The 27,114-nt window shown below is 36.3% G+C and overlaps 1 protein-coding gene and 1 long non-coding RNA gene across 2 annotated transcripts; one reads left to right on the forward strand and one right to left on the reverse strand.

The window, feature by feature from the left end:
* Positions 1-7,390: 7,390 nt before the first annotated feature.
* Positions 7,391-8,812, forward strand: LOC141657393 (uncharacterized). Its single transcript, XR_012548749.1, has 2 exons — positions 7,391-8,212; positions 8,338-8,812. It is a non-coding gene; the product is annotated as an uncharacterized LOC141657393 (long non-coding RNA).
* An 11,399-nt stretch (positions 8,813-20,211) lies between these two features.
* On the reverse strand, positions 20,212-24,995 carry LOC141657394 (fatty acyl-CoA reductase 2, chloroplastic). The gene is made up of 9 exons (XM_074464621.1): positions 23,123-24,995; positions 22,891-22,994; positions 22,600-22,799; positions 22,374-22,474; positions 22,070-22,280; positions 21,757-21,918; positions 21,596-21,677; positions 20,858-21,255; positions 20,212-20,654 (listed from the first exon to the last, which is right to left on the reverse strand). Exons 1-9 carry the CDS (start codon positions 23,520-23,522, stop codon positions 20,489-20,491), a joined length of 1,824 nt encoding a protein of 607 aa, XP_074320722.1. The 5' UTR covers positions 23,523-24,995; the 3' UTR covers positions 20,212-20,488.
* Between the last annotated feature and the right edge of the window lie 2,119 nt (positions 24,996-27,114).

Here is a 27,114-nt window from a genome sequence, read left to right on the forward strand (position 1 = left end):
AGAGATGTGCAATTCCATGAAGCAGTTTTTCCATGTAAGATCAAGAATTTCAATCAGTTCATTCCCTCCTTACAGTCCAGTCATCCTACAATTCATACATCACCAACTGCTGCCAATGACACCACTGCCTTTCTTGATCCTGATGTTGATCCTGCTGCACCAGCTGAATCATATACCACTCCTCAGCCATCAATGGAACAACCCCAGGTTCCTAATCTAGCTACATCTCCCACTCCACCTAAAAACTACACCAGGCCAAGAAGAGACAGAAGGGCACTTGAGTGGACAAAAGATTATGTTGTCACTAATCCTGATATGGCTCCTGCAACTGTTGCAAATGTTGTTCAGTTGCATCTGAGCACACCTTTTGTTGGTCATGTTAGCCTTACTAACACAGAAGTTGATCCCCTCACCTATCAGCAAGCCATTCAGGATCCAAAATGGATCAAAGCTATGGAGCAGGAACTGCAGGCTCTCCATGATAACAAGACATGGACACTCACTGATCTACCCAAGGACAAGAAAGCCATTGGGTGCAAATGGATCTACAAAACTAAATGCAACCCTGATGGGACCTTGAAAGACACAAAGCTAGATTGGTAGTCCAAGGTTTCAGACAAATGTATGGTATTGATTATGAAGAGACTTTTGCTCCTATGGAAAAAATGTCCACAGTCAGAGCTCTCCTGGCTGTCATCTCCATCAACAAATGGGAAACTTGTCAAATGGATGTGGCTAATGCCTTCCTTCATGGGGATCTCTTGGAGGATGTTTATATGAAGCTGCCACAAGGGTACTATGATGGAAACTTAAACAATCCAGGACAGGGGGAGTACAACAATCCCATTACAGAAAGGACTGTGTGCAAGATGCTAAAGTCTCTCTATGGCCTCAAACAAGCACCTAGGCAATGGTTTTCGAAGTTGTCCACAGCCTTACTCAGCTATGGCTTCAGGCAATCCCATGCTGATCACTCACTCTTCCTCAAACAACAGGATGGCCACACTACTGTAGTGCTTATATATGTAGATGCCATGGTGATTGTAGGTGACTCTTCCTCTGACATTCAAGCTCTTAAACAGCACCTCAGTTCATCATTTCACATGAAAGATTTTGGTGAACTCTCTTACTTCCTAGGACTGGAAGTAACAGGAAGTGATGCTGGCATTTTTGTTTCTCATCAGAAGTACACTCTAGACTTACTTAAGACATTTGGAGTGGACAAATCCAGATCCATCCAATTACCATTAAATCCAATTATCAAGCTTGAACCAGGGAAGGGCACCCCACTGCCTCAACCTGACTCTTACAGACAACTTGTTGGAAAACTCATCTACCTCACAATTTCAAGACCTGATATTGAATTGCCTTCTCAGTTCAACTCTTGAGTCAATTCCTACATGCACCCACTTCTGATCATATGCAAGCTGCTAGACGAGTGTTGAGATACCTTAAGTCTAATCCAAATCAAGGGATCCTTTTTGCCACAAGTGTTGGAGCTTGTGTCCTCCACAAATTAGTGTGATAACATTTATAAATCTCTTATAGGTTCACAAGGGTATACTTCGTATTTTATCAGTTGACTAACGATTACCTAATAACGGTTGGCTTGCTAGAAAGTTTGACGTTATTATCATACGGATGGTGATCAATCTGGTCCCTAAAAGTCACACCTAAAGGATGTGTTTGAGAGATGTGATTATGGAAATGTAATCACATTGATGCCTTATATGACTAAACAGTTAGTCAACGTGTTGATGAGACGATTATTTAATGCTGATTAAATAATATTAGCTGAGACGAATTAACTGTCAATTCGTAAATTGAATATAATATGTTATATTTAATTAATGTATATAATGTTAGCTGGAACGAATTAAGATGTTAATTCGTAATTAAATGTAATCGGTTATATATAATTAGCTAATTATAAATATGCGATATTTATAGTTAAAGTATATTTTACACGAGATTGTTATAATATATGTTGTCAGGCCGGATTTAATAAATCGACTACAATCAGTTATGTATGGACTTATTAAAACGGGACAACATATATGACAATTAATAAAATGTACACATTATATATAATTTTAGAATAACAAAAAATAAGGGGATTTTATCCTAATTTGTGATTGTTGGTAAAACCGAAATAAGGGAATAAAAGGAAGAAAATATCTTCCCATTAATCCCTCCTCTTTCACGGTTTTAAGAGGGGATTTTGGGGGATCATTTTCTCATTCCTTTTAACCCTATTTCTAACCTAATCTTGCCTCTCATCAAAACAAAAAAAAAAACACAAAAACCCTAAATAATTTACAGAAAATTGGGGATCGATTCTAGCAAAGAACAAAGGCATATCTCATATCATCTTGGGTGCAACTGATAGTTGAATATCATTGCGATATTGTTCTTAGGCCGATTTTGCTAGGACCGAAGGTTATTTCTTAATTCTCTACTATTTTGTTTATGTAATTTATTTTATGACTCGTAATCATCTTTATAATATCGTTATAATCCTTATAATTAAAGGGAAGCATACAGATAATTCCCACAAGTGGTATCAGAGCTAAGGCCACGATTTTATTTTGATGATTTTCATAATTTGAATTTAAACAAAAAATTTTTAAAAAAAAGGGGTCACGGCTGTTTAAAAAAAAAAAATTGCCGTGTAAATTTTTTTTTTTATGCCGTGAGTTTTTTTGTTTTTGATGTTTATATTTCCATTTTGATTCATTCATTTGTTGTTTTAATAAGTTAAAATAATTATATGATGAATTTGTAGATGTTTGATTTAATGAAGATTAAATTATAATGTAAATGGAAATCGTCTTGTTGATGATGTTAAATTTGTTTTGCTATATAGTTTTTGGCATATATGGTTAATCATGTTTCATTAATTTATATGCTAATCTTGTTCTAATAGCAACTATAAACAATTTGTTCATCCATTTTTTAGGGCATAATGCCGACATGAAAAAAATATTAGGGCTGTTTTCAATTTTTTTTCAGCCGATTGCATAAGAAAAAAAAATTCTGTTTTTTGTTATGCTGAAATGCCGAGAAAAAAAAAGGAAAGAAATTTTTTTCTGGTTTTTTGCTTAATTGCCGAAATATAAAAAAAAAATAAGGGTTGTTTGGTTTTTTTTATTCCAGCTGAGAGCAAAGAAATAAAAACACTGTTTTTGTTTTTCCTGTTTTTTTTTTGCCGAGACCCAAATAAAAAAAAGGGGTTTTTTTTGTTTGTTATGGCCAATATTAATTATACATTACTTTTTTAATGTATGATTAATTGTTGTGAAAAGGTTCACATATTAAGATACCTAATTATTTTAAAGAGGTTTAAAATAATATTGAACTAATTCATATTACAAGTTTAATGTGAATTACGATTGAATTTAATGTGAGTAATTGAGGAATTGTCACTTAATTCGATCATTTAAATAGATGGTTTGGAAATTAATCTACATAATTAAGGAATTATGTCTTGCATGTTTAATTTTTAGTTGATGCAATTTTTATTAGTTGAATGAATCGTTTGAATGGTTTAATTTACATATTTTTGCAATCGGTTGTAATTTGTAATACCTATTGTGGCCTTAGTTAAATTATGTTTTCGTAATGATGGAAACATAATTTTTAATGTAATTTTAGATCTCGTATCTCCGTTTGGTTTTCTTTTGTTATTACGGTTTTGAAATTAGAATGTAAATAGGTATTTTATGTAATTTTAAATTGTAATTTTTGAGAAGACTAAAGATGGAGATTGGAGCTCACTCCCGCTACATGGATCAAGATGGAACATCAAGACAAGCTTCTCGGGTCCAAGGATGGATTCCAAAGTTGTATTTATGTTCATTTTGATAGATAGGCCACACTAGGACTTTATTTTGTTTTACGTTTTACCGTTCTTATTGCTTTTCATTCACATGCTAGTTAGTGCATCATTTTCCGCCTAAAACCAAACCACCTACTAAAATGCATGAAAATTGACTCATATAGATTGTATGTTAGTTTTCTTAGACATACAGATGTCACACAGTTTAAGCCATCACCTTAGTTTATTCATTCACGCATGCTAGATATTAGTTCACTTTGAATTAAAATAAAGTTGATGGGATCTTCCTCTAAAACGGAAATTGAGACTAGTCTTTATAAGGGCAAACAACTATGAATCTAGACCTGGCAAAACGGGTCAACGGGTCGGGTTCGGGTCGGGCCAATTCGGGTTGGGTCTGTTCGGGTTTGTCACGTTGTCGGGTTAGTTCGGGTCGGGTCGGGTCTTTTCGGGTTTTCCGGGTTGTTTCAGGCCTGTTTGTCGGGTCATTTTCGGGTCAAGCGGGTCGGGTTGTTTCGGGCCGGGTCATTTTCGGGTCAATGATAAAGCGGGTCGGGTTATTTCTGGTCGGGTCATTTTCGGATCGGGTTAGTTGGAGTTGGGTCGTTTTGTATCTTCGCGTTTTTAAAATACATAACCAAAGTTTTTTCTTCTGTTCCTTTTACTTCCGTTAAGTTATTTACTAACCGAGTATATATTATTTTTAAGATATTTTGTTTATAATTTCTAATTGAGTTCATATCAAATGTTAAAGTAGTTAATATGAGATGTTTGTAAATTACAATCGTATTTCAACAAATTCCTTTATTCTAAACGTATTACATTTAAGTATTTAACCCAACCTCAAAAGACATACGTTTAATAATTAATAACAATATTATAGACGGGTACAATATTAATAACTATTAAGGCAGTCTTGGTGGATATCATGTTAATAAAGTTTGTGTATTATTACTAATAATTTACATTTATTTACAACCGTCATTTAAATCTTAATTTTGAAACGTTCACACATTCTTATACAAGTGATCTAATGATAGGGTTATTTGAGATTGAATTATAACGAGATTGGTTCATAATATAGTACATTTCCTTCAATTATCGACAAATTAGTAATACGGGAGATTGTCGCATGCGTGTGTCTAGCATACAAGTTACGACCAACACAATTCAATCATAATTCACACCATTGCTCGTTAACTGTTAAATACTTCGTAATATAGAAACATCTTATAATAATCATATATTAGAATCGTTTCATAATGAAAATTTGTTTTTCTTGTGGGTTCACACGAGATTATTTTTTAAGTGACATTAAAAGTTGAATTAATTGTAATTGTAAATTAATAATAATAATACGAGTATATTTTGTACTTAAGTAATTTGAGACTGTCTTTTAAATGACTCGCGTGAAAAAAGAAGTCCAACTTACGAGTCTACGACACACCTATACGTTTACACTCCATAAATAATTTGAGACCGTCTTTTAACCTTAATAATTATACGACACGTTTGTATGCTCTATATCAAATTAATAAATTATAATCACAATTACACAACCCTAAGAATTATTTTATTCCAAAAAAAAACAAAACCTAAGAATTATTTTGGCGCCAAATTGTTCAGTTCAGTTGCCAAACATATTGACAAAATTACAAGTTTGCCACCAATTTTACCATTTTAGCTAACAAATTCTGACAACTAGAATAGATAGTCCAAAGCAAAGGACGACACGTAGCTATACTAACATACTAGCCTGACTCCTACTTCTTTTCCCATCTTCCAGAATTCTTGATATGATCATATCAACACTCCAACTATTCCTCATAGTCTTCATTTCTTCAACTCTTCAATAATACACCCAACAACAAAATCTAATTACTCAATTAACAATCTCAAAAAATTAACCAAAGCATTCTCAATTGTAATCTCCGTCATTCTCTTTCATCTCTGAAACCAGGTATTATTCTTTTTTTTTTTTTTTTGTAATTACAAGTATTCAATACTAAATGTTTGCCTTTCCGTTTCTTTTATTTTTGTTTTTTCTTTATATAAACTTGTTAATCGATTTTTTGTTGGTCGTTTGAATTTTGGCAGATTTTGGTGAATTAAGTTGTGGTTTAGTGAAATTTTGTGGGTCGAAATAGGATATGTTCCTAGATTTTGGATGTTTATATATAGATAAAGATCCATCTTTTTCTTTTATCTTGATTATTTACAATTATAATCATTTGTGTTGGCTTTTGCTTCCTTTTCGTATTTCATCTAATCAAATTCTTTCTTGTTTATCAATCCCAGTTATGGTACATTTTGATGAGCACGAAGGAGACGACATGGTTACCCAGGCTAGTAATAATGTTGCTGAGGTACCCAACATTGTTATTGAGACTAACGACAACACAATTGCTGCTGTAAGTGCTCCACTACCTATTCGTAAGCATGGTAGGAAACGCAGTCTTGTTTGGGGTGAGTTTATTAAGATTGATGCAAAAGAAAGCACTGATGGAAAAGAAAGAGCAATATGTTGTCATTGTAAAGATGCAAAATTCATTGCTAATGCTCATTATGGAACCAAGAACTTGATTAATCATCTTAAAAAGTGCATTGCTTATAAAGTTTTTTTAGCCACAAAAGGTAAAGGTCAGATTTTTGACCAAAATGTGTACCGGGATTTAGTAGCTAGAGCTATTATCAGACATGGTTATGCTTTTTCTTGGGTTGAGCATGATGCAAATAGGAGAGTTCACACATATCTGAACTGCCAAGTTAGAACCATTACTAGAAATACTGCAAAGGCCGATTGTTTAAAACTGCACAAATCTTTGATGGTTGAATTGCTACGCACTCTAAAAAATGTGTTCGGGCGTATATGCTTGACTTCCGATATGTGGACTTCATGTCAAACTGAAGGCTATTTGTGTTTGACCGCTCATTATGTTGATGATAATTGAAGGCTTGTTAGTAAAGTTTTAAACTTTTGTCATATAGAAACACCGCATACCGGGTATGAAATGTATAGTGTTATATCAGGCTTACTTAAAAAGTGGGGTATTGAGAGTAAGATATTTTCTATAACATTAGATAATGCTTTTAGTAATGATAAAATGCAAGACTACTTGAAAGATTCACTTAATGATAGAGGCTTATTGTTAAGTGAAGGTCAGTTTTTACACGTTAGATGTGCTGCCCATATTCTAAATCTCATTGTCCAAGACGGTCTTGATATGATTCAAGAAAGTGTTAGAAAGATAAGGTTTAGTGTGAAGTATATCAAGTGGTCAGAGTCGAGAAAGAAATCTTTTAAGGTTTGTGTGGCCTTAGCTGCTATTTCGGAGACTTAGGCGTTATGGCTGGATGTTCCGACTAGGTGGAATTCCACTTACATGATGCTTGACAGGGCACTTATATACCGTGCTGCGTTTAAGGAGTTGAAACAAAAAGACTCCTTGTATATTCACCTTCCAGATTCTAGGGAATGGGAAAAAATAGAAAAAGTTAGAGATGTCTTGGAGCCATTTTGTGACATAACAAATTAATTTTTGAATCGAATATCCTACTTCAAACTTGTATTTCGAGAATGTTTGGAGAATTGCAATGCTTCTAAAAGATTTAGTCAAAGATGGAGATAAAGATATAAGAAATATGGGCCAAGTAATGCAAGAAAAGTTTGATAAGTACTGGTTAAATTCAAGTGGAGATGATTATAACACTTTGTTTGCTTTTGCCATGATTCTTGATCCTCGTTTTAAGAAGCAATCTCTTAAATACTGTTATGGAAAGATATACGAGGATGAGTGGAGAGCTGCTTTAGAGGTAAATGATGTGATGTTTAAGCTTAGAAAACTCCTTGAGGAGTACAGTCCAAAAGACGCCAGCATAGCATCAACCTTTAATAATATTAACACCTCAAATGGAAAATCAGTTAATCGCAAGCGCAAGTATGCTCCGATGGTATGTTCTGTTATATGTTCTTTTGGATTCTGACTTTCTTTATTCTTATTTTATCACTTTTTAAATGTATAAATAATTCTCAACACTAACTTTTAGTTCTTATATGCCAGGATCTTGACAATGAAGAGTGTGCATCTTCATGTACTGGTTCAGTGAAGTCCAAGTTAGATTTATACTTGGACGAGCCTAGGCTTAGCCGGAATGAGAATTTGAATATTTTAAAATTCTGGCAAGTAAATGAAAAGAAATATGGTGACCTAGCTTATTTAGCTAGGGATATTTTGACTGTTCCACTCACAACGGTTGCTTCAGAATCCACTTTTAGTATAGGAGGTAGGATCTTGAACAAATGGAGGAGTTCTTACCTTCCCGATAACGTGGAAGCTTTGATTACTTCACGTAGTTGGCTATATAGCTATAATGGTGTGTATGCAATAATACTAAAAACTCTTCTTATTTTTGGTATTACTTTCTTCTATAAGTATTTAAGTATTTGTGTTGTACCTAATTCTATAATTTGACATTATATTTCTGAATTGTGTTTTCAGCCGACGAGGATGAAGAGTTTATCGGGTGCGATGTGAATTGGAATACCAAATCTTAAAACTGAAGGCAGTAGGATTAGGTACTACTGAAAGCTTGACAAACCTTATATTGACTACTATTTTGCCTCTTTTGGCCTTCTGTGTCTGCTCTACGCCTCTTTTCTATTGGCTGATTGGTAATTTTTTATGCAGGTAAATCTTTTGAGGTATTTACAGGAACAAGACTTAAACCTTTGTGGAAATTAGTGAACAAAATATGGGAGAAGTTTTGTATGCATTACAGTTGCTGTGATTTTTGTCATTAACATGAGTAAAATTTAGAAGGTTATGTTTGTTTTAAGAGCTCAAATATTCAAGAAGAGGCTCATTTACAAGGTGGCATCTGTTTTTTTGGAAACATTTTGTCTGAAATATTATGTTCTGTAACTACTGAAACTTTCTCATTCGTTTAAATGATGGATAACGAATTGAATTTTAATGTTTCAAGTGCAAATGAATGATTACCAGTGTTATATAGAATTTGTATGGAGTAATTTAGTTCTTATTGTTAGATGATCAAGTTCAAGCACAGGTAAAGATTCAGTTTTTTACTCTTATGTTTTTGGTAAAGATTCATTAAGCAAAAACACGAACTGGTTCCATTTGTTGGCTTCGATAAGCTGGGGAAGTGCGCCCATGGCGGTTGACAGTGAGACGGGAATGATCAGGATATGGGTGATTGAAATTGATAGTGTTGGTGCAGGACTGCATTGCAGGAATCAATTGTTTGCATTTAAACCCAAATCAAGTATTACTTTGTGAATCAATTGTAGGAAAATCAGAGTAGAAAAGGTGAATTATTGATTAGCAACATTTGGGGATTAGGGTTATAAAAAGAGAAATTGGTTACTGGGTTTTCATATTGAAGGAAGGACTAAGAAAAGTTGCTTAATCAAAGGGTAATTCATTATTTTTTCTATTATATTTAGAGATAACAATTACTTTGTAATATGCAAATAAAAAAAGGACACAAAAAAAAAGGGAATGGATGAGTATAAATTTTGTGTCAACAAAGTTTGTATAATTTCATTTTTAATTGTTTTGCCTAGACTTATAGTCTTATATTTTACTTAGGGTGTGTTTGGATAGGAAAAAAGGAGGGAAAGGGAGGGGAGTGGGAAGGAGGGAAAGGAAGGGGAGGGAGAATGGAGGAGGTGATTTTCCCTCCAAATCTTGCCTATGTTGATGGAGAATAATTTGGCTTGTAGGAGGGAAATGGAGGGATCCATTTTTCCTCCCCCTCCAAATCCTTCCACCTTCATTTTGCTAACCAAACAATAGACATCCTTCCAATTCCCTCCCTTCCATTTCCCTCCAAATCCCTCAATCCAAACACACCCTTAGTGTTTTCAACTCGTCAAATTAATTTAATAATATTGTATACAATTTCACATTAGCTATTTCGGGTCCACTTCGGGTCATTTAAATCGGGTCATTTACGGGTCGGGTGGTTCCGGGTCGGGTGGCAACGGGTCGGGTCAATAGCGGGTCTAGCAAAACTCGGGTCAAGATCGGGTCAGGCCGGGTTAATTTGGGTTTCGGGTCATATTCGGGTTTCACAACTCGGGTTAATTCGGGTCTCGGGTCAACGTTTTCGGGTCGGGTCATTCGGGCCGGGTTGGTTTTGCCAGGTCTATATGAATCCCTTCTTCGTCGGTAGGCATAATATGACCCCTTCTACGTTGGGTAAGTAGTTTGTGTTGACTTAGTTTATCTCAACATTATAGTCCGAAGAGTTTCTCGTGATTATGATGGACTAAAGATAGAATTTACTGACATTTATCGACCAAGAATTCTAACAATAGAATTAGCCAAAAGTTTTGCTTATCAATTTGCAGATAATTGAGTCTTGGGATCATTTATATAATTCTTGAGGGAGGTCAAGTGTATAAATGCATGAGTCTTTGCTTATAATAGTTTTGCATTAAGACTTAAAATCATAACGATGCATATGCTTATTATTTTTATTCTTCTTTTCGCAGTGTAGAATTCATTTATTTTGATAATACTGTTACAACATAATGGCTGGAAATAACGAAATCCCAATGCCGAGTACCACACTTGGACGCGAGTCCTGGCTTAAAGTTTTTATGGACAACATGAATCAGTTCACACGACTGAAGAATGATGGGTCCAACTTTGCGGACTGGGAGGCATCACTATGGAATGCTGCCATTGCTGACGGTAAGCTCAAGTACTTAACTGAGCCAATACCGGTAAACCCAGGCCCGAATGTAGGAGTTAACGAGTCACTTGCTTATAGTGATTTCGTCATGGAAGTGGGTGCGATAAAGAACGTACTCATCTTTGCAATGGAAACCAATTTGCAGAGACGCTTCATTGCCCAAGGTGCAAACAAGATTTTCACCACGCTCACTAACGAGTTCTCAAAAGCACCGAGAATCGTTACTTATGAGCATACATGTCGCTTCTTTGATGCGAAACTCCAAAAGGGCCAACCGGTTAGCCCACACATTCTTAACATGATTGAGAATGTCGAGAAATTGGACGCACTTGATTGCAAAATCAGTAAGAGCATAGTCATTGACCGAATGCTTCATTCTCTTCATGATGGTTTTGCTCTTTTCAGGGCGAACTACTACATGAATGACTTAAAGAAAAGTCCTCATGAGCTACACTCACTTCTCGTATAGACCGAGAAGGATATGAAATTAAGTGGGAGCATGAAGCAGGATGTTCTCACGATTTCCAACAAGAATAAAGGTAAGGGCAAAGCTCCAGGCGACCTAACTGTAGGTAAGCCAAAGTTTAAAAAGCCAGGAAACGGTAAGAGTGGGCCTAGTGAGACTAGTGGCTCACAGGGCAAGGCAAAGAGCAAGGGCGGTGACATTGAATGCCACCATTGTCACAAGACTGGACATTGGAGGAGGAACTGTCCCGTGTACCGTGAGGACATAAAAGCAGGCCGCGTCGTTCCTGTTTGTATGTCATCTTATATTCATATGATTGAGATTAATCATGCAAGTTTCGGAACTTGGGTACTTGATACTGGTTGTGGTTCTCATATGTGTAATCATTTTCAGGGCTTAAGAAACATCACACCTCTCGGAAAGGGTGATGTGGACCCACTACTACAAATACAGGCTATAACAACGGTAAAAAACCGTTGTTATATAAAAAAGCGGACGTTGTTAAAGCGTCCGTTGTAAAAGGTTTTAACAACGGTTGGTTTTCTTAAGGAAACCGTTGTTAAAAATATTAACAACGGTTTTAAGTATAAAAACCCGTTGTGGAAAGTGTGACTCAATTTTGGGGGGGAAAGTTATAACAACGGGTTGTAATATACAAAACCGTTGTTATAACTAAAGACAACGGGTTTTTTATACATAACCGTGTTGTTTGTTCTTAAAAAATAAAAAAAAAATTAAATTAAATATTACTAGATGCATGCATAATTACGGCCCGTTATAATTCCGATGCATGCATTATTACTGACATCACTGTGCATATGAACGGACAATATGGAATGAGAAGGGTTAGTAATAAGATTTGAAGCAGCATTGAGAGATATGATGATGATTATGCATGGCACAACTTCCTAACATATATATTAATTAGAAAACAACTCAACCCACACATTGCTTAGTATAAATACATTGCATTATCTCAACTAACATTTCCATTATCTCAATATATACATCTCCAAACCCTAACTGCTAAAACAAACTCCAAATAAATAACCCTACTTAATCTTTCAAAACAAACTCCAAACTCCAACAAAATGAATGATTTCATCCTTAAGACTCTTACTATGATCGAGAACAACAACAGTTTCATCCGCCGGTTGCTCCATATTGAGGAACGTTTCAAGAGCTACCTTGCGGATGCTCGATCCGTACTGAAGGACGCCAAAGAAGATGGCTTGACGGCGCATCAGCAGTTGCAGCTATATGACGATATAGCAACTGCTGAACGGAACCTCCAAATAGCCAAGGAGGAGAGGAACGATATGATAGAGGAGAATAAGATCCTCTATGAAAATATAAGAATTGCATTTTCATTAATGTAATTTTTTTTTTAATTTATGTATTTATAAATATATATATATATATATATATATATATATATATATATATATATATTAATTATGTTTATCTTGCTTCTTCATCTTGCTTCTTCATTGTTTTACTAACTAATTATGCGAACAATACTTAAACAAATAACATAATGGTCGATAAAAACACGCACATACATGCAAAAGAAATAATTAGAAAAAGAAAATAATGACAATGAAACTAACAGTGACGGCGAGATTTACCTGATAAATACAGAACGTAAGAGACGATGAAATCAACAGTGACGGCGAGAAGATAAAGCGACGATGAGAAAGAGAGAAAGAGAGAAAGAGAGAAAGAGAGAAAGAGACGATGATAAAGTGTGTGTTTTGTGTTTGTGTTTGTCTGATGTGTTTGTGTTTGTGTATTAAGGGTTGTGTTTTGTGGCTGGGTCTGTGTTTGTGTGGTTTATAGTATGGGAAGGTATTGACAACGGTTATTAAACAACAACCGTTGTCAAATATGTTTTAACAACGGGTTACAAAAGTAACCGTTGTGATTACTTTTCACTAACTTTGCGCCAATTTTGCGCCAAATTATTAACAACGGTTGTGCATGTGTGACCCGTTGTTAAAACTAATAGCAACGGTTTTTATAACCATACCCGTTGTAATTAAGTTTAGTAAAATTCGCGCCATACATTCTACAACGTCTATTGTGATTTTCGTGAATAATCGTTGTTAAAGGGGCGTTGTAGTTGCCTGGATTTGTAGTAGTGACCTGCGAGTCGGGAATGGAGCTAGAGTTGCTGCAGTCTCGAAGGGAACATATGTAATCCAACTCCCTAGTGGTTTTGAGTTATTTTTATATAACTGTTACTATGTACCCAGTTTATCTAAGAACATTATTTCTGTTTCCGTACTCGATAAAGACGGTTTTGCATTTTCAATAAAGGATAATAGCTGTATTTTCTCTTTTAATGAAATGATTTATGGCAAAGCAGTTTCCATGAATGGAATTTACATCTTAGATCAAACTACAGACATATTACACGTGAATAATAAGAAATTAAAGGTTGGTGACAAAGATCAAACCTATCTATGGCATTGTCGTATGGGACACATAAATGAAAAACGTGTAAAGAAACTCGTCGATAATGTGACTATTCCCGCATTCGATTTTTCTACATATGGCACGTGTGAATCATGTCTCATTGGTAAGATGACTCGAATTTCCTTCAAAGGTGTTGGAATGCGCGCTAGTGACCTATTAGGACTCATACATACTGATGTTTGTGGACCTATGTCAATTACCGCTAGAGATGGCTATAGATATTTTATCACTTTCACGGACGATTTGAGTAGATACGGATATGTCTACTTAATGAAGCATAAAAGTGAGTCCTTTGAGAAATTCAAGGAATACCAGAACAAGGTTGAGAACCAACTGGGTAGAAAGGTTAAAACACTTCGTTCAGATCGGGGTGGCGAATATCTTTCAAATGAGTTTGATCAACACCTTAAAGACTGTGGAATCGTTTTACAGTTAACTCCACCTGGAACACCTCAATTGAATGGTGTGTCCGAACGGAGAAATCGAACCTTACTTGATATGGTTCGATCCATGATGAGTCACACGGTAGTACCTGATTCATTATGGGGTTTTGCTCTTTTGTCAGCTGCTCTTATACTTAACCGAAGTCCGACTAAAGCTGTCGACAAGACTCCATATGAAATGTGGAAGGGAACGGTCCCTAACTTGTCCTTTATTCGGGTTTCGGGTTACGAGGCTTATGTCAAGTGGAGACACGAGGATAAGCTCGGCCCGTGATCGGTCAAGACATACTTTATTGGTTATCCAAAAGGAACGTTTGGTCATTACTTCTATTCGCCTACCGAACATCGAGTTTTTGTTGCGGCTAGTGCGACGTTCTTAGAGAAAGAATTTCTCGAGAATAAGACAAGTAATAGAACCTTCGAGCTGTCGGAGATTCCAGAACCAACAACCGAGGAACAGATGGAGGAAGTTGTTCCTCCAATTGATGATACGGTTAATATTCCTGAGGAACCTAGGAGGTCGGGTAGAGTCTCTAATCCTCCAGACAGATACATTGGTATGGTCGAGAAGAATGACGTTTTGCTCCTAGAGAGTAATGAACCCGCTACCTATAAAGGTGCTATGGCCTGTACTGACTCAAAGCTATGGCTCGAAGCCATGCAATCAGAGATGGACTCCATGTATGAGAATGACGTATGGGATCTTGTTGATTTATCTAATAAGGTAAAACCTCTACAGTGCAAATGGCTTTACAAAATAAAGCATTCTGTAGACGCGCAACCAGATACCTATAAGACACGACTAGTGGCAAAAGGTTTCACTCAAGTGCACGGATTTCATTATGATGAAATTTTTGCACCTGTAGTCATGCTACGTTTCATTCGGATAATCTTAGCGATTGCTGCTTTTCATGACTATGAAATTTGGCAAATGGATGTGAATAGGGGTGGGCACCGGTCCAAAACCGGACCGGACCGGACCGGAACCGGTTTGGACCGGAACCGGAATCGATAAAATTCATGGACCGGGACCGGACCGGATTACAAAAATTCGGACCGGACCGGCCGGAAAATTCGGTCCAAGACCGGACCGGACCGGTTGGACCGGAATCACCCACTTTTTCAAATTCCGGTCCAAAAATTCCGGTCCATTGGACCGGATCGGACCGGTTGGACCGGATTGGATCGGAATAAAAATACAATTTTAAGAAAAAAAAATGCAAATAACAATAATTCCGGGCCTTCCGGTCCAAACCGGTCCGGACCGGAAAATACCGGTCCCGGACCGGACCGGACCGGAAACCGGAATCTTGGAAAATGGTGGACCGGAGACAGGACCGGAATTTTTAATTCCGGTTCCGGTCCACTAGATTCCGGTCCGGACCGGTCCATTTTTCCGGTCCGGACCGGATTATGCCCACCCCTAGATGTGAAAACCGCCTTCTTAAACGGTTATTTGGAGGAGGAGTTGTACATGGTGCAACCCGAAGGTTTCATAGATCCCGAGAATCCTAAGAAAGTGTGCAAGCTTAAGCGTTCCATTTATGGACTTAAGCAAGCTTCTCGGAGTTGGAATCATCGTTTCGACCAGGTGATAAAAGAGTATGGTTTCACTCGATCGGTCGAGGAACCATGCTTATATATCAAGTCGAGTGGGAGCAAGATTGTATTCTTGATATTGTATGTCGATGACATACTCTTGATTGGGAATGACATTCCTCTCTTGACTTCGGTTAAAGGATGGTTGAAGAACCATTTCCAGATGAAAGATCTGGGTGAGGCCCAACGCATATTGGGAATCCGTATCTACCGAGATAGATCACGACGGACGTTATCAGTGAGTCAGGAGTCTTATTTGGATAAGATTCTTGAAAGGTTCAGCATGACCAACTCCAAGAAGGGGAACCTTCCAATGACGTCTGGGATGCAGTTGAGCAAGTCTCAGTCACCCACGACGCCTGAAGGGATTGAGCGCATGAGTCGTGTTCCTTATGCATCTTCAATAGGATCAATCATGTATGCCATAATATGCACACGTCCAGACGTGGCATATGCATTGAGTATGACGAGTCGGTACCAAAAGAATCCAGGTGAAACACACTGGATAGCTGTTAAAAACATCCTCAAGTACCTACGGAGGACTAAGGATAGGGTATTGACTTATGGAGGCGATACTAAGCTATGCGCAATCGGTTACGCAGATGCTAGCTTCCAAACGGATCGAGATGATTCAAAATCTCAGTCCGGGTTCGTCTTCACTCTTAATGGTGCTGCGGTCACCTGGAAGAGTTCCAAACAGAATGTTGTAGCAGATTCTACCACTGAATCTGAGTACTATGCCGCTTCGGAAGCAGCAAAGGAAGCTATATGGATGCGTAAATTCTTACAAGGACTTACGATAGTTCCTAGTTCGAATGACCCGATCACTATCTATTGTGACAATAGAGGTGTCATCTTCCAGGCTAAGGAGCCTAAGTCTAGCAACAAATCTAGACATGTACATCGGAAAGCTCACCTGATCCGTGATTACGTGGAGCAAGAAGAGATAGTGATTGACAAGATAGCTTCGGATGATAACATCGCGGACCCTCTCATTAAACCGTTGAATTTTGATAAGCATGAAGGGCACGTTATTTCCATGGGAATTAAACATGTTCCTGAGTTGTAGTAGTTGATTATGGATTTGATACATTATCCTTTTCATATACTATTTATAACTTCATCGTTTTTTTTATAATATTTTGTTTTTCATGTGGATTGTACCGACAACATTGAACGCCACAAAGTGAATTGAATTACATTATATTTGTTTTGGTCCGTAATCGCCTTAATGAGCTGATAACTCTGGCTATTATATTGTGCAGTCAATTGATGGTGGGTTCAACGAGCCATAAGTCAAACGGTTCACTGATCGATCACAGATGCGAGATTATAACGATACCTCGTAGGACAAATTTTTTGGTGACAACGTAATGGAGTCCTAAATGTTTAAAATTATTCGGTGCCAAGTCGTGGATTGGACGTCCATTGTGCTCCTAGAGTTGATTCTTTTGACTATCGACTGTCTCTTGAGATTAAGGCAGTTTTTGGGTGACTTTGGTTTCTTTCTCATGGTCTGCCGTAACTGGAGACTAAGTAGATTTTTTCTGGGTCATTTCATACTGTGCTTATATCTGCAGGATTCGAGTTGAGGAAAATATCCAACCTTTATCAGGTATAGTTATTTCTCAGGGCCACTCGAGGAGTAGTAACTGAAATGCATGGCCATGCTCGAATGATGATTCGTTTATAAGTTAAGTTACTCTCTAGTCGGGGAAACCACTCTTGATACAAATCACTTGTAAAATACGACCTTTGTGAATACGGATTTTGCAAATTGTTTTTACATTGAGTGGGAGAAATTTTAGGATATGAGAATCGGTTATCGCACATACACTTGTGAGGACAAGTGGGAGTTTGTTGGAGCTTGTGTCCTCCACAAATTAGTGTGATAACATTTATAAATCTCTTATAGGTTCACAAGGGTATACTTCGTATTTTATCAGTTGATTAACGATTACCTAATAACGGTTGGCTTGCTAGAAAGTTTGACGTTATTTTCATACAGATGTCGGTGATCAACTGGTCCCTAAAAGTCACACCTAAAGGATGTGTTTGAGAGATGTGATTATGGAAATGTAATCACATTGATGCCTTATATGACTAAACAGTTAGTCAACGTGTTGATGAGACGATTATTTAATGCCGATTAAATAATATTAGCTGAGACGAATTAACTGTCAATTCGTAAATTGAATATAATATGTTATATTTAATTAATGTATATAATGTTAGCTGGAACGAATTAAGATGTTAATTCGTAATTAAATGTAATCGGTTATATTTAATTAGCTAATTATAAATATGCGATATTTATAGTTAAAGTATATTTTACACGAGATTGTTATAATATATGTTGTCAGGCCGGATTTAATAAATCGACTACAATCAGTTATGTATGGACTTATTAAAACGGGGCAACATATATGACAATTAATAAAATGTACACATTATATATAATTTTAGAATAACCAAAAATAAGGGGATTTTATCCTAATTTGTGGTTGTTGGTAAAACCGAAATAAGGGAATAAAAGGAAGAAAATATCTTCCCATTAATCCCTCCTCTTTCACGGTTTTAAGAGGGGATTTTGGGGGATCATTTTCTCATTCCTTTTAACCCTATTTCTAACCTAATCTTGCCTCTCATCAAAACAAAAAAAAACACAAAAACCCTAAATAATTTACAGAAAATTGGGGATCGATTCTAGCAAAGAACAAAGGCATATCTCATATCATCTTGGGTGCAACTGATAGTTGAATATCATTGCGATATTGTTCTTAGGCCGATTTTGCTAGGACCGAAGGTTATTTCTTAATTCTCTACTATTTTGTTTATGTAATTTATTTTATGACTCGTAATCATCTTTATAATATCGTTATAATCCTTATAATTAAAGGGAAGCATACAGATAATTCCCACAACAAGCTCAACAGCTGATCTCACTGCCTACTGTGACTCAGACTGGGCATCTTGTGCCTACAGCAGAAGGTTGACTACTGGTTATTGCATTCTCCTTGGCAACTCTCCTATTTCGTGGAAATCAAAGAAACAGTCTGTAGTGTCCAGGTCCTCGGCTGAAGCTGAATATAGAGTTATGGTCATGACCACCTGTGAAGTCACATGGCTGGTCCAACTGCTACAGGATTTAGGTCTCAAGCATTTGGGACCTGCACATCTTAAATGTGACAATCGGGCTGCCCTAGCCATTGCAGCCAATCCTGTCTATCATGAGAGAACCAAACACATTGAGCTGGATTGCCACTTCATCAGAGAAAATATCCAGCAAGGCCTCATGACTACATCCTATGTCAACACCAAGGAGCAAGTAGCTGATATCTTCACTAAATCATGTCCTATTTCTCAGCATAAATACCTATTGTCCAAGATGGGAGTTACTTCAAGTATCCACTCACATCTTGAGGGGGAGAGTAGAGAAGAAGCCTCATCAGCAACTAAGACAACAAACAATGCAGCAATTAATGAGCAAGTACAAAGGACACCCTATAATCCAAAGAAGAAGAAATATGGGTCATTAGTTTATGCTAGAGTTAGTTGGTACATAGTTTTGTCCAGTACAAGGTTGCGTCCATTGGTCTTTGTCTAAAATTTAGTTGTGAATGTGTATATACTTCACACTGTCATTGTACTCCATTATTCAATTAATACAATCATAAAGAACTTCTTCTCTCAATATTCAATTTCTCCTGCTAATGTCTTCTACATCCTATGCTCATCTTAAATTCAATATGACCTGCATTCATCAACGTGGATGTCTCCGACAATATAGAAGCAATATTTTTCGTCTTTGTCAAATTGCTTTCACTTTGACAATGCACAAAACCTTTTTTCTTGCTCGTTGACAACCATCTCGGATGCTCAGAAGATAATATTAGCCCTTTAGGAGCAACCGCAAGCAAATTTTTCAGCAACGCCCCCATCATCAAGAAAAGGGCAAATGAAGAGAGTTAGATAAAGAAAAGGTAAGCAAACACAGGGCAAAAAATAGTTAGGTGAGAAAGGGTGGGTTTAAAACCTTTAGCTAATCGCTTCCAGAATAACTAAAAATTCAAAAAACCAAAACAAACTCATAAAGGCATGTAAACAAACTAATGTTTTAAAAAAGATTAGAAATAAACTAGCTCACTTAGTAGCTCATGCTATGCCATGGACCATAGGTAGGAGATTTTGGTTGAATGTTTTGCCGTTGTCTTTTGCGAATGTTGCAGAACAGGATTTAATTAATATATGATAAACCGCATTGGTTTATTTCAAAAAAAAAAAAAAAAAAAAAGATTAGAAATGGTTTAGATATGATGAAGAATGTGTAGAAGAATGAAGGTTAGGTATTTTGTTACTACATTCACCACAAATGGCTACGAAGGCGGAACTTTATAACTTCCCAGAGTACCCTTCTGTTCTAATCAAACCATCTTACTATCTTCAGCTAAGAGGGTTACTTGTAGCAAGGGCTGGCTGCAATGAGCTCAGCTCGCGGAATGAGTTTAGTCCAAAACAAACAAACAAACAAACTGATCTCAAGCCTGGGGCTTGGCCTGATCCTTCCCATAGTCTGAACCGAGCTCGAGCCAAACATTTGTTTGGGACTGTTTAGTGTTAAGCAGGAGTTGATGAAATGAGTGATAACGGGAAGAAATAGAAGAAAATTCAATAAAAATCCCTTCCAACAAGGACAAAGGCAATAGATAAGTCGACTGATACAAAATAGGAAATCCATCTCCAAAGAGCTATCATTACAGATTCCGTGAATTACATTTGAGTATTTGACAAATCCAAGAATGAATCAAGGCATGCAACACCTCCCTTTTAATTTTCACCTTTCATTCTGCCTTATTTTCGAAAATTACAGGCTATTTAAAAAAGTACTGTATATAACAAACATATATGGAAAAACTAGATAAAGAGTAACCATTAAAATACTAATCAAATGCACTGCCTTCTTCCCTTCATCACATGTGTCCTTAAACCCGGAATATGCACATTGCATATGTAATCTGTCCAATCTATACTCCCAACATCAAAATAGAACGTCTTTCGCTCTTCATCCGACATATTCTCCAGCAATGAACTCGTGCTGCTATTATCAAACCTGCATTTGTGTATTTGTACAACTAATCATTCAACCATTTCGTCCCATAAAATTCAGTAGTCATACATAATACTCTGTATATGTTACAAGATAATGATAATTATTTTATGAAATAATTTTTGGTGTAAGAATATATAGTAAAGCCCTTTTGCATTGATCCTTTGGAGTAAATGAATGCCAACACCTAGTTTTTCAGAACTCACCTTCCACCATAAAAGCTGTATGGTTCATATACACTAGCGAGGTGTTTAGCTTGTTCCACGGCTTTCCTACAAAAATTTTCAATCGTTCTTGATTGTTTTCCATTAACTGAAGGCATTCTGCAGGAAGTGATGTGATTTATGGTCTCTCTCCAGATATGAGAAGAATAATCATCCATCGATGCATAAAACTTAAAGGGATCGACTTTGATTGGCCTTCCGTGTATGTCTAGGCATGGAGATCTTGTGAAGTGTTGGTAAACCAAGTCACCTAAGTCTCCATAGACTAAAGGGTTTACAACCGATGAGGCTACTTGGTATACACTTATTTCTGGTTTTCCAGACATTCCGTGCTTCGCTATAGCTGCTATTGTGGCGTTAACCACCATATCAACTGGAACCTGTAAAACAAGTCCTAGTTAATATGGAACTTGTATTTTAAAGGAAATACACTACAATATTTAATTTAATTTCTTCGAAGATGCTATATTAATTTGATGAGACAAAAGTCTCTTACGTTAAACTATCTTAACTGAAAGGTTAATGATTCAGTAATATTCCGTAGGATGTAAAGTTATTTATCATGGCACATGTTCAAGTAACTAAGCCAGCAGAATTATTATATGACATAGGTTTCAGTTTAACTGTCTTCATTTTTCAGGACATAAAGTCGAAATAGATGCACAACATAAGCAACATTTAGCGCAACTGGGAAAAGAAAGTCGTAAGTTTGTCTCTTACAACATCAATGACCCCATTTGGATCAATAGGAAAGCCAGATAAGAGTCCTTTGCCATAATATGAAACCACAGGATCCATCATCCTGAAATAAGTAGGAACAAAATAATGAGTGCATATTGCATGAGTTGAGCTTATCTCTGAGATATTCAACAAGATATTACCTATTTCCTTCAATCCATCCAGGGAAAGGATCTTGATATGTACTTTCAATGACGCTAGGCCGAAGGATGACGACTGGGACATCGCCTCGTACACTATTCAGCAACATCTCTCCCATGGCCTTGGTGAACACATAGGTATCTTGCCAGCCATATTTCCTAGCCCTGGAGTTGATCAGGACAAATATATTAATGTTCATCCAGATGCACATACTGACATACACTTCAATTTTACTAATCCAGTAACTAACTATAAAATTCTGATTAAAAAATTATACACCCATTTACTGATCTTTTGTGGAGAAGAAGTACCTACCTCTCTAGTCCTAACTCTTTCATCTTTTGAGACACTTTTTTCACTTCAAATTCTTTTGCTGATCTAGGAGCTAATTCCAGCTCTTTTTCAACATCAAATGAAGGGACTGAACTTGGTGAATTTCCATTTACGATATTTCTGCCATTAATACTTTCTCCGCTCTTAAATGGCTTCTCCATGATCCTTCCTTGTCTTTGACCATTCACATAAGCTGCATTTCAGAGAGTTACATTAACTGATATTTGCCTTCATACCAAACTTTTTTTTAATTAAAAGTTGTGGCTTAAACACTGGTAAGTCTTACCTGTTGATACTTGTAGAAAGAGTTTGAGTTTCTTACAGTTCTTTGCAAAGGTCATAACACGGCCAGGTCCACCAGTGTTGATATTAATCGCAACGTCATACCTAGTTTAAAACGAAATCCTTAGTTATCATCACAACTGATTTAAGTTGCAGAAAGAGAGAAAGCCTAGTTACAGAAGAGGTTATTAGACATAAAGAAAATGCAATTTGACAAAGGATGTACTTACCTTTCATGAAAGTTTGTATTTGCAGCAGAGTTCACAATTATATCTACATCTTCAGCAATCATACTCATAGACGATTCGTCTAGCCCAATATTGGATTCACATATATTTCCAGCCACCGGGATTAACTTGCTTAGCATGAAAGCTTCATATGCCTTGCCATGAATTTGTCGGAGACTTTTGAAAATTTCTGTATTTATGATCTTGTAACAATATGAAAACCTTAGTAAGCACAGACCAAGCAAAAACTATGTCATCTATATGTAAGCAGGAATTCAGGAACATATCAAATACCTCATTTTTCAGTCTTTTCTGTGCAGCTTCTGTGCTCTTTGCTTGGATCAAGACATAAATCTTACCGACACAAGGCTCTGTCCTTAAGAGCTTTTCTATCAGCACTGCATGCACAATACAGAGCCACCGAAAAGAGTTAAGAGAATGTACAAAGATGTCAAATTATAAACTAATCTATCTGCCTTATGCAACTTAAAATTTCAAGGAAAATGAGAGAATAAGGTAGAGCCACCTTTAGCTAAAAATCCAGTTGCGCCTGTGATAAAGAAACTCTTTCCTTTGAGGAACTTGACAATGCCAATGCCTTCTTGTCCTTGTACTAAAGAAGAACTCGCTGACCCGTTATATGTCACTACGTCCTTAGCCACGAGCTCAATGGAGCTCTTACCGTTTGGAGTGATCACCATGCTGCTACTTGATTTTATTATCGCAGGTCCATGACTTGCATTCATCAACGTGGATGTCTCCGACAATATAGAAGCAATATTTTCTGTCTTTGTCAAATTGCTTCCACTTTGACACTGCACGAAACCCTTTTTCTTGCTCGTTGACAGCCATCTAGGATGCTCAGGAGATAATATTAGCCCTTTAGGAGCAACCGCAAGCAAATTTTGCAGCAAAGCCCCCATCATCAAGAAAGGGGAAATGAAGAGAGTTAGATAAAGAAAAGGTAAACAAACACAGGGCAAAAAAATTGGTAGGTGAAAATGGGTGGGTTTAAAACCTTAGCTAATCACTTCCAGAATAACTAAAAAAACCAAAAAACAAAAATAAATTCATAATGGCATGTAAACAAACTAATGTTTATTAAAAGATTAGAAATGGTTTAGATATGTTGAAGAGGGTGTGAAAGAATTGAAATCATTTATAAATGTGTAGAAGAATGATGGTTAGGTATTTTGTTACTACTATTAGATATGATTTACTCTTCATATCGAAGCGCTCTCTTTTTGCCTTCCTTATACATTCACCATCAAATGGCTACGAAGGCGGAACTTTATAACTTCCAGAGTTCCCAAATATCATTCATTTATTATTCATTAAAATGTGATAAGTTTAACAAGAACAAAGGTTGTGGAGGCCAAGAAAATAGTAGTCTTCCATTAGATAGGTGAAAAAGAAGGTTAAGTTTCAACATGCTCCATTTCTTTCCCGAAAAAACCGTCATCTTTCACTTCAAAGAAACGGTTTTCCAAATACTTACCTAGAAGAAACCAATTTATTTTGCACCAACCCATCATTATCATACTAATAATCTTACCCTAGATAATTGATTTTCATTATCCCAGTGCCTATAAAGATATTGCAGCCAAAATGGGTAGGGGGGTAAGGCATAAGGTATCGGAGATGTCGTTTCTGAATGACCCATAAAACCCAAAACCCTAAACAGGCAAACATAACATTGATTATTAGCCTTGGACATCATTCATTATAATTTAAGCATGTCATTTGGTTGTCAAACAAATGGAAAGACACCGAATTACGATTCGAAAAATGGCATGTTAGTACATCAACCCTTGTCAAGAATCAAGATAATGTACAAAAGCCATTTTGCAGTCTGAAATCTGAAAGATTTTACATGACAGGGTATATCAACATGTGAAACTAATCTGAAATATCATTAATTATATTGCATTTGCACTACTTAATTTGAATAAAAGTTTCTTCCTTTCTATGAAAATCATACTAAAATGATGATACATTAATCATAATCAACAACAATAAAATCCGAACATAAACTTGTTCATGGGAAATTAAACTTGTTCATATGATTAAACTTAACCAAACTAATACTTCCTCCCTCCCAATCATTTATTTAACTTTGAAAATACCCCTCACGATAAATATAAAAGGTAAACAGATGTAACATAGAGTAGTAAATACATAAATTAATCTGCTGAAATACAAATTAACAGCAGTAAAATTATGCATGTAGAGGAGAGAAGCACCTTCAAGACTTCATTGGAAATCACAATCACAGTAAATAAGACAACGGTAAATATTGCTCTTACTTTTAACCTGGTGTTTATCATTTCACCATTTTCACTCCTGTCTCACACCCTCTTATTCAGTTCCTGCCTTAATTTTTTTATTATTATTAGCTACTAGGTGGAAGGCCCGTGCGATGCACGGGGCACCCGGTAGAATCATTCGTAATAATATACTTGTTGTGTGTTCGAAGAAGATGTGTTTAGCGGAACAACAAATTGTATCTTTAACTTTCTACAACTATGACTAATTGTTCACTAAAAATGGCACACACAATCTTACAATTCTACTACCCTAATTCGGTTTGTGAAAACTTCCTTCGTAAAAAAATGTTTTTGTACCATATGCCCATGATACATCTGCTCTCTATTATTAATGTAGAATTTTAATCGCGCGACTAATGTTCTTAACGTTGCTACGTAAAGCTGACCATGACCATGACAAAAAAAATGACTTCGGTAGGTAAACAGATTTCAAACATGATTTAATTGACCGCTCCAACTCTTATTTATTGTCATGACGTAACATTGCTTAAAAAAATATTGCCTCTCACTTAAGATAGAGAATGGTAAAAAAAATTGTACCTAATTAATTACCCTCAGGACCAAATCCTTTTGGTCGATTTTCGAGCCCATGATTATCTCCCTCTCTACTATGAAATTGCCAATGTGACTCATAATAAGTGAGTCGATTATATAATCCTTGTACGGGGTTAATGTTACTTAGCGTAGTAACTGACATACCTACTTTCAGCTTTAATCTATGATGTGGCGACCTTGTAAGATCAGGCTGCTCATATATTCAAATGGGTACGATGTTAATTGTTCTTCATACCTGCTGATGAAGTACAAATTTCTTCGCAACTTCTAGGAGTTATCTTCTCCCGGACCTAGAAGAATGTTGGTTAATTGTTTATCATGTTCGCCTTCTCGTCTAAAGGTATAAGTATGGCTCTTTACTGAGTTAGTTTTCGTCATAATGTTTGAGACTAAAGTTAGGATACATCTTGCTAACTAACGTCTCGAGCTTTATCCCACTTAGGCTTCCAATATATTCCTCAAATATCATAATCCATGTCGTTTTTTCCTCTGCCTTTGTTGGGAATGGCCTCCACTCAACGCTAGTAGCCATTCATTAAACAACACATGCTTTTGTTGTATTAGCTCGTCTCCTGCCCTCACAAATTCTCAGCACTGTCTTATTGTGATATTTCAGTGATTAGCAAAGGGTCCAGGATGAATATCGATCGACCCCGAGCAAGATTTACTTTTTCCCAAAAACCTTTTACTTCGCCTAGAGATCTTGAAATGCCATTATATCTCTAATCGTTTGGTCTAATGCTTCAAATCCAAATTAGTTGTCCATATGAGCCTCGTTTTATAATTAACGACGATGTGCTTATCAGTTCTACGAATTCGGAGTACAGTTTGTTTTAGTTCTATCATAGTGTTGGTTTTATATCTGATCATTCTATTATATATTCTGAATAAATTGTAAACTTTCGTATGAAAATCAAGTGAAAAATTATTTTATCATGTCCACATAACCTGGTTTTTTGGTGTGTCGTTTTCTTAGTTCTTTCATATTTTGCTTCTTTTTTCTTTTATTATTATTTTCTTATAATTATCCAAATTTCACAACATATACAACTTTAGAAAAATTAGACTCTTGATTATGCGTCGAATATCTTAGTGTTTTAACAGATATATCGTTTTTTCCGTAATTTAAGTGAAACGCTTATACTCCTTTCAAATTAAAGTGTTTGCCCCATTTCTCTATTATATGAGTCTTGTATTTTAATGAAATGGGGCAACTAATTTAATTTGGAGGTAGTACTAATTAGTAATTGTCTTATTTTCTTATATATAAGTAGGGTCTATTGTATGTTTTATAGTAATATATCTTGTCTATTGTGTTTAATGTTATAGGCAAACAAAATGTTTCTTTTCGAAAGGTATCTAGATTCTCTGTCCCATTTTCGTGTCCATTTCTAATATCTCTCCATTTGAGACATAAACATTAAAAATAAATATTTAGATATCATTAAGGGTGCGTTTGGATAGTAAAAGTGGAGGGAAAGGGAGGGGAGGGAGAAGGAGGGAAGAGAAAGGGATGGAAGGGAAGGGGAGGGAGAATGGAGGAGGTCATTTTCCCTCCAAATCTTGCCTTTATTAGAGAGGAAATAATTTGGCTTGGAGGGGGGAAGTGGAGGGATTCATTATCCCTCTCCTCAAA

The sequence above is a fragment of the Silene latifolia genome, chromosome 5 (genome assembly GCF_048544455.1).
Source record: "Silene latifolia isolate original U9 population chromosome 5, ASM4854445v1, whole genome shotgun sequence".
Classification (NCBI taxonomy): Eukaryota; Viridiplantae; Streptophyta; class Magnoliopsida; order Caryophyllales; family Caryophyllaceae; genus Silene; species Silene latifolia.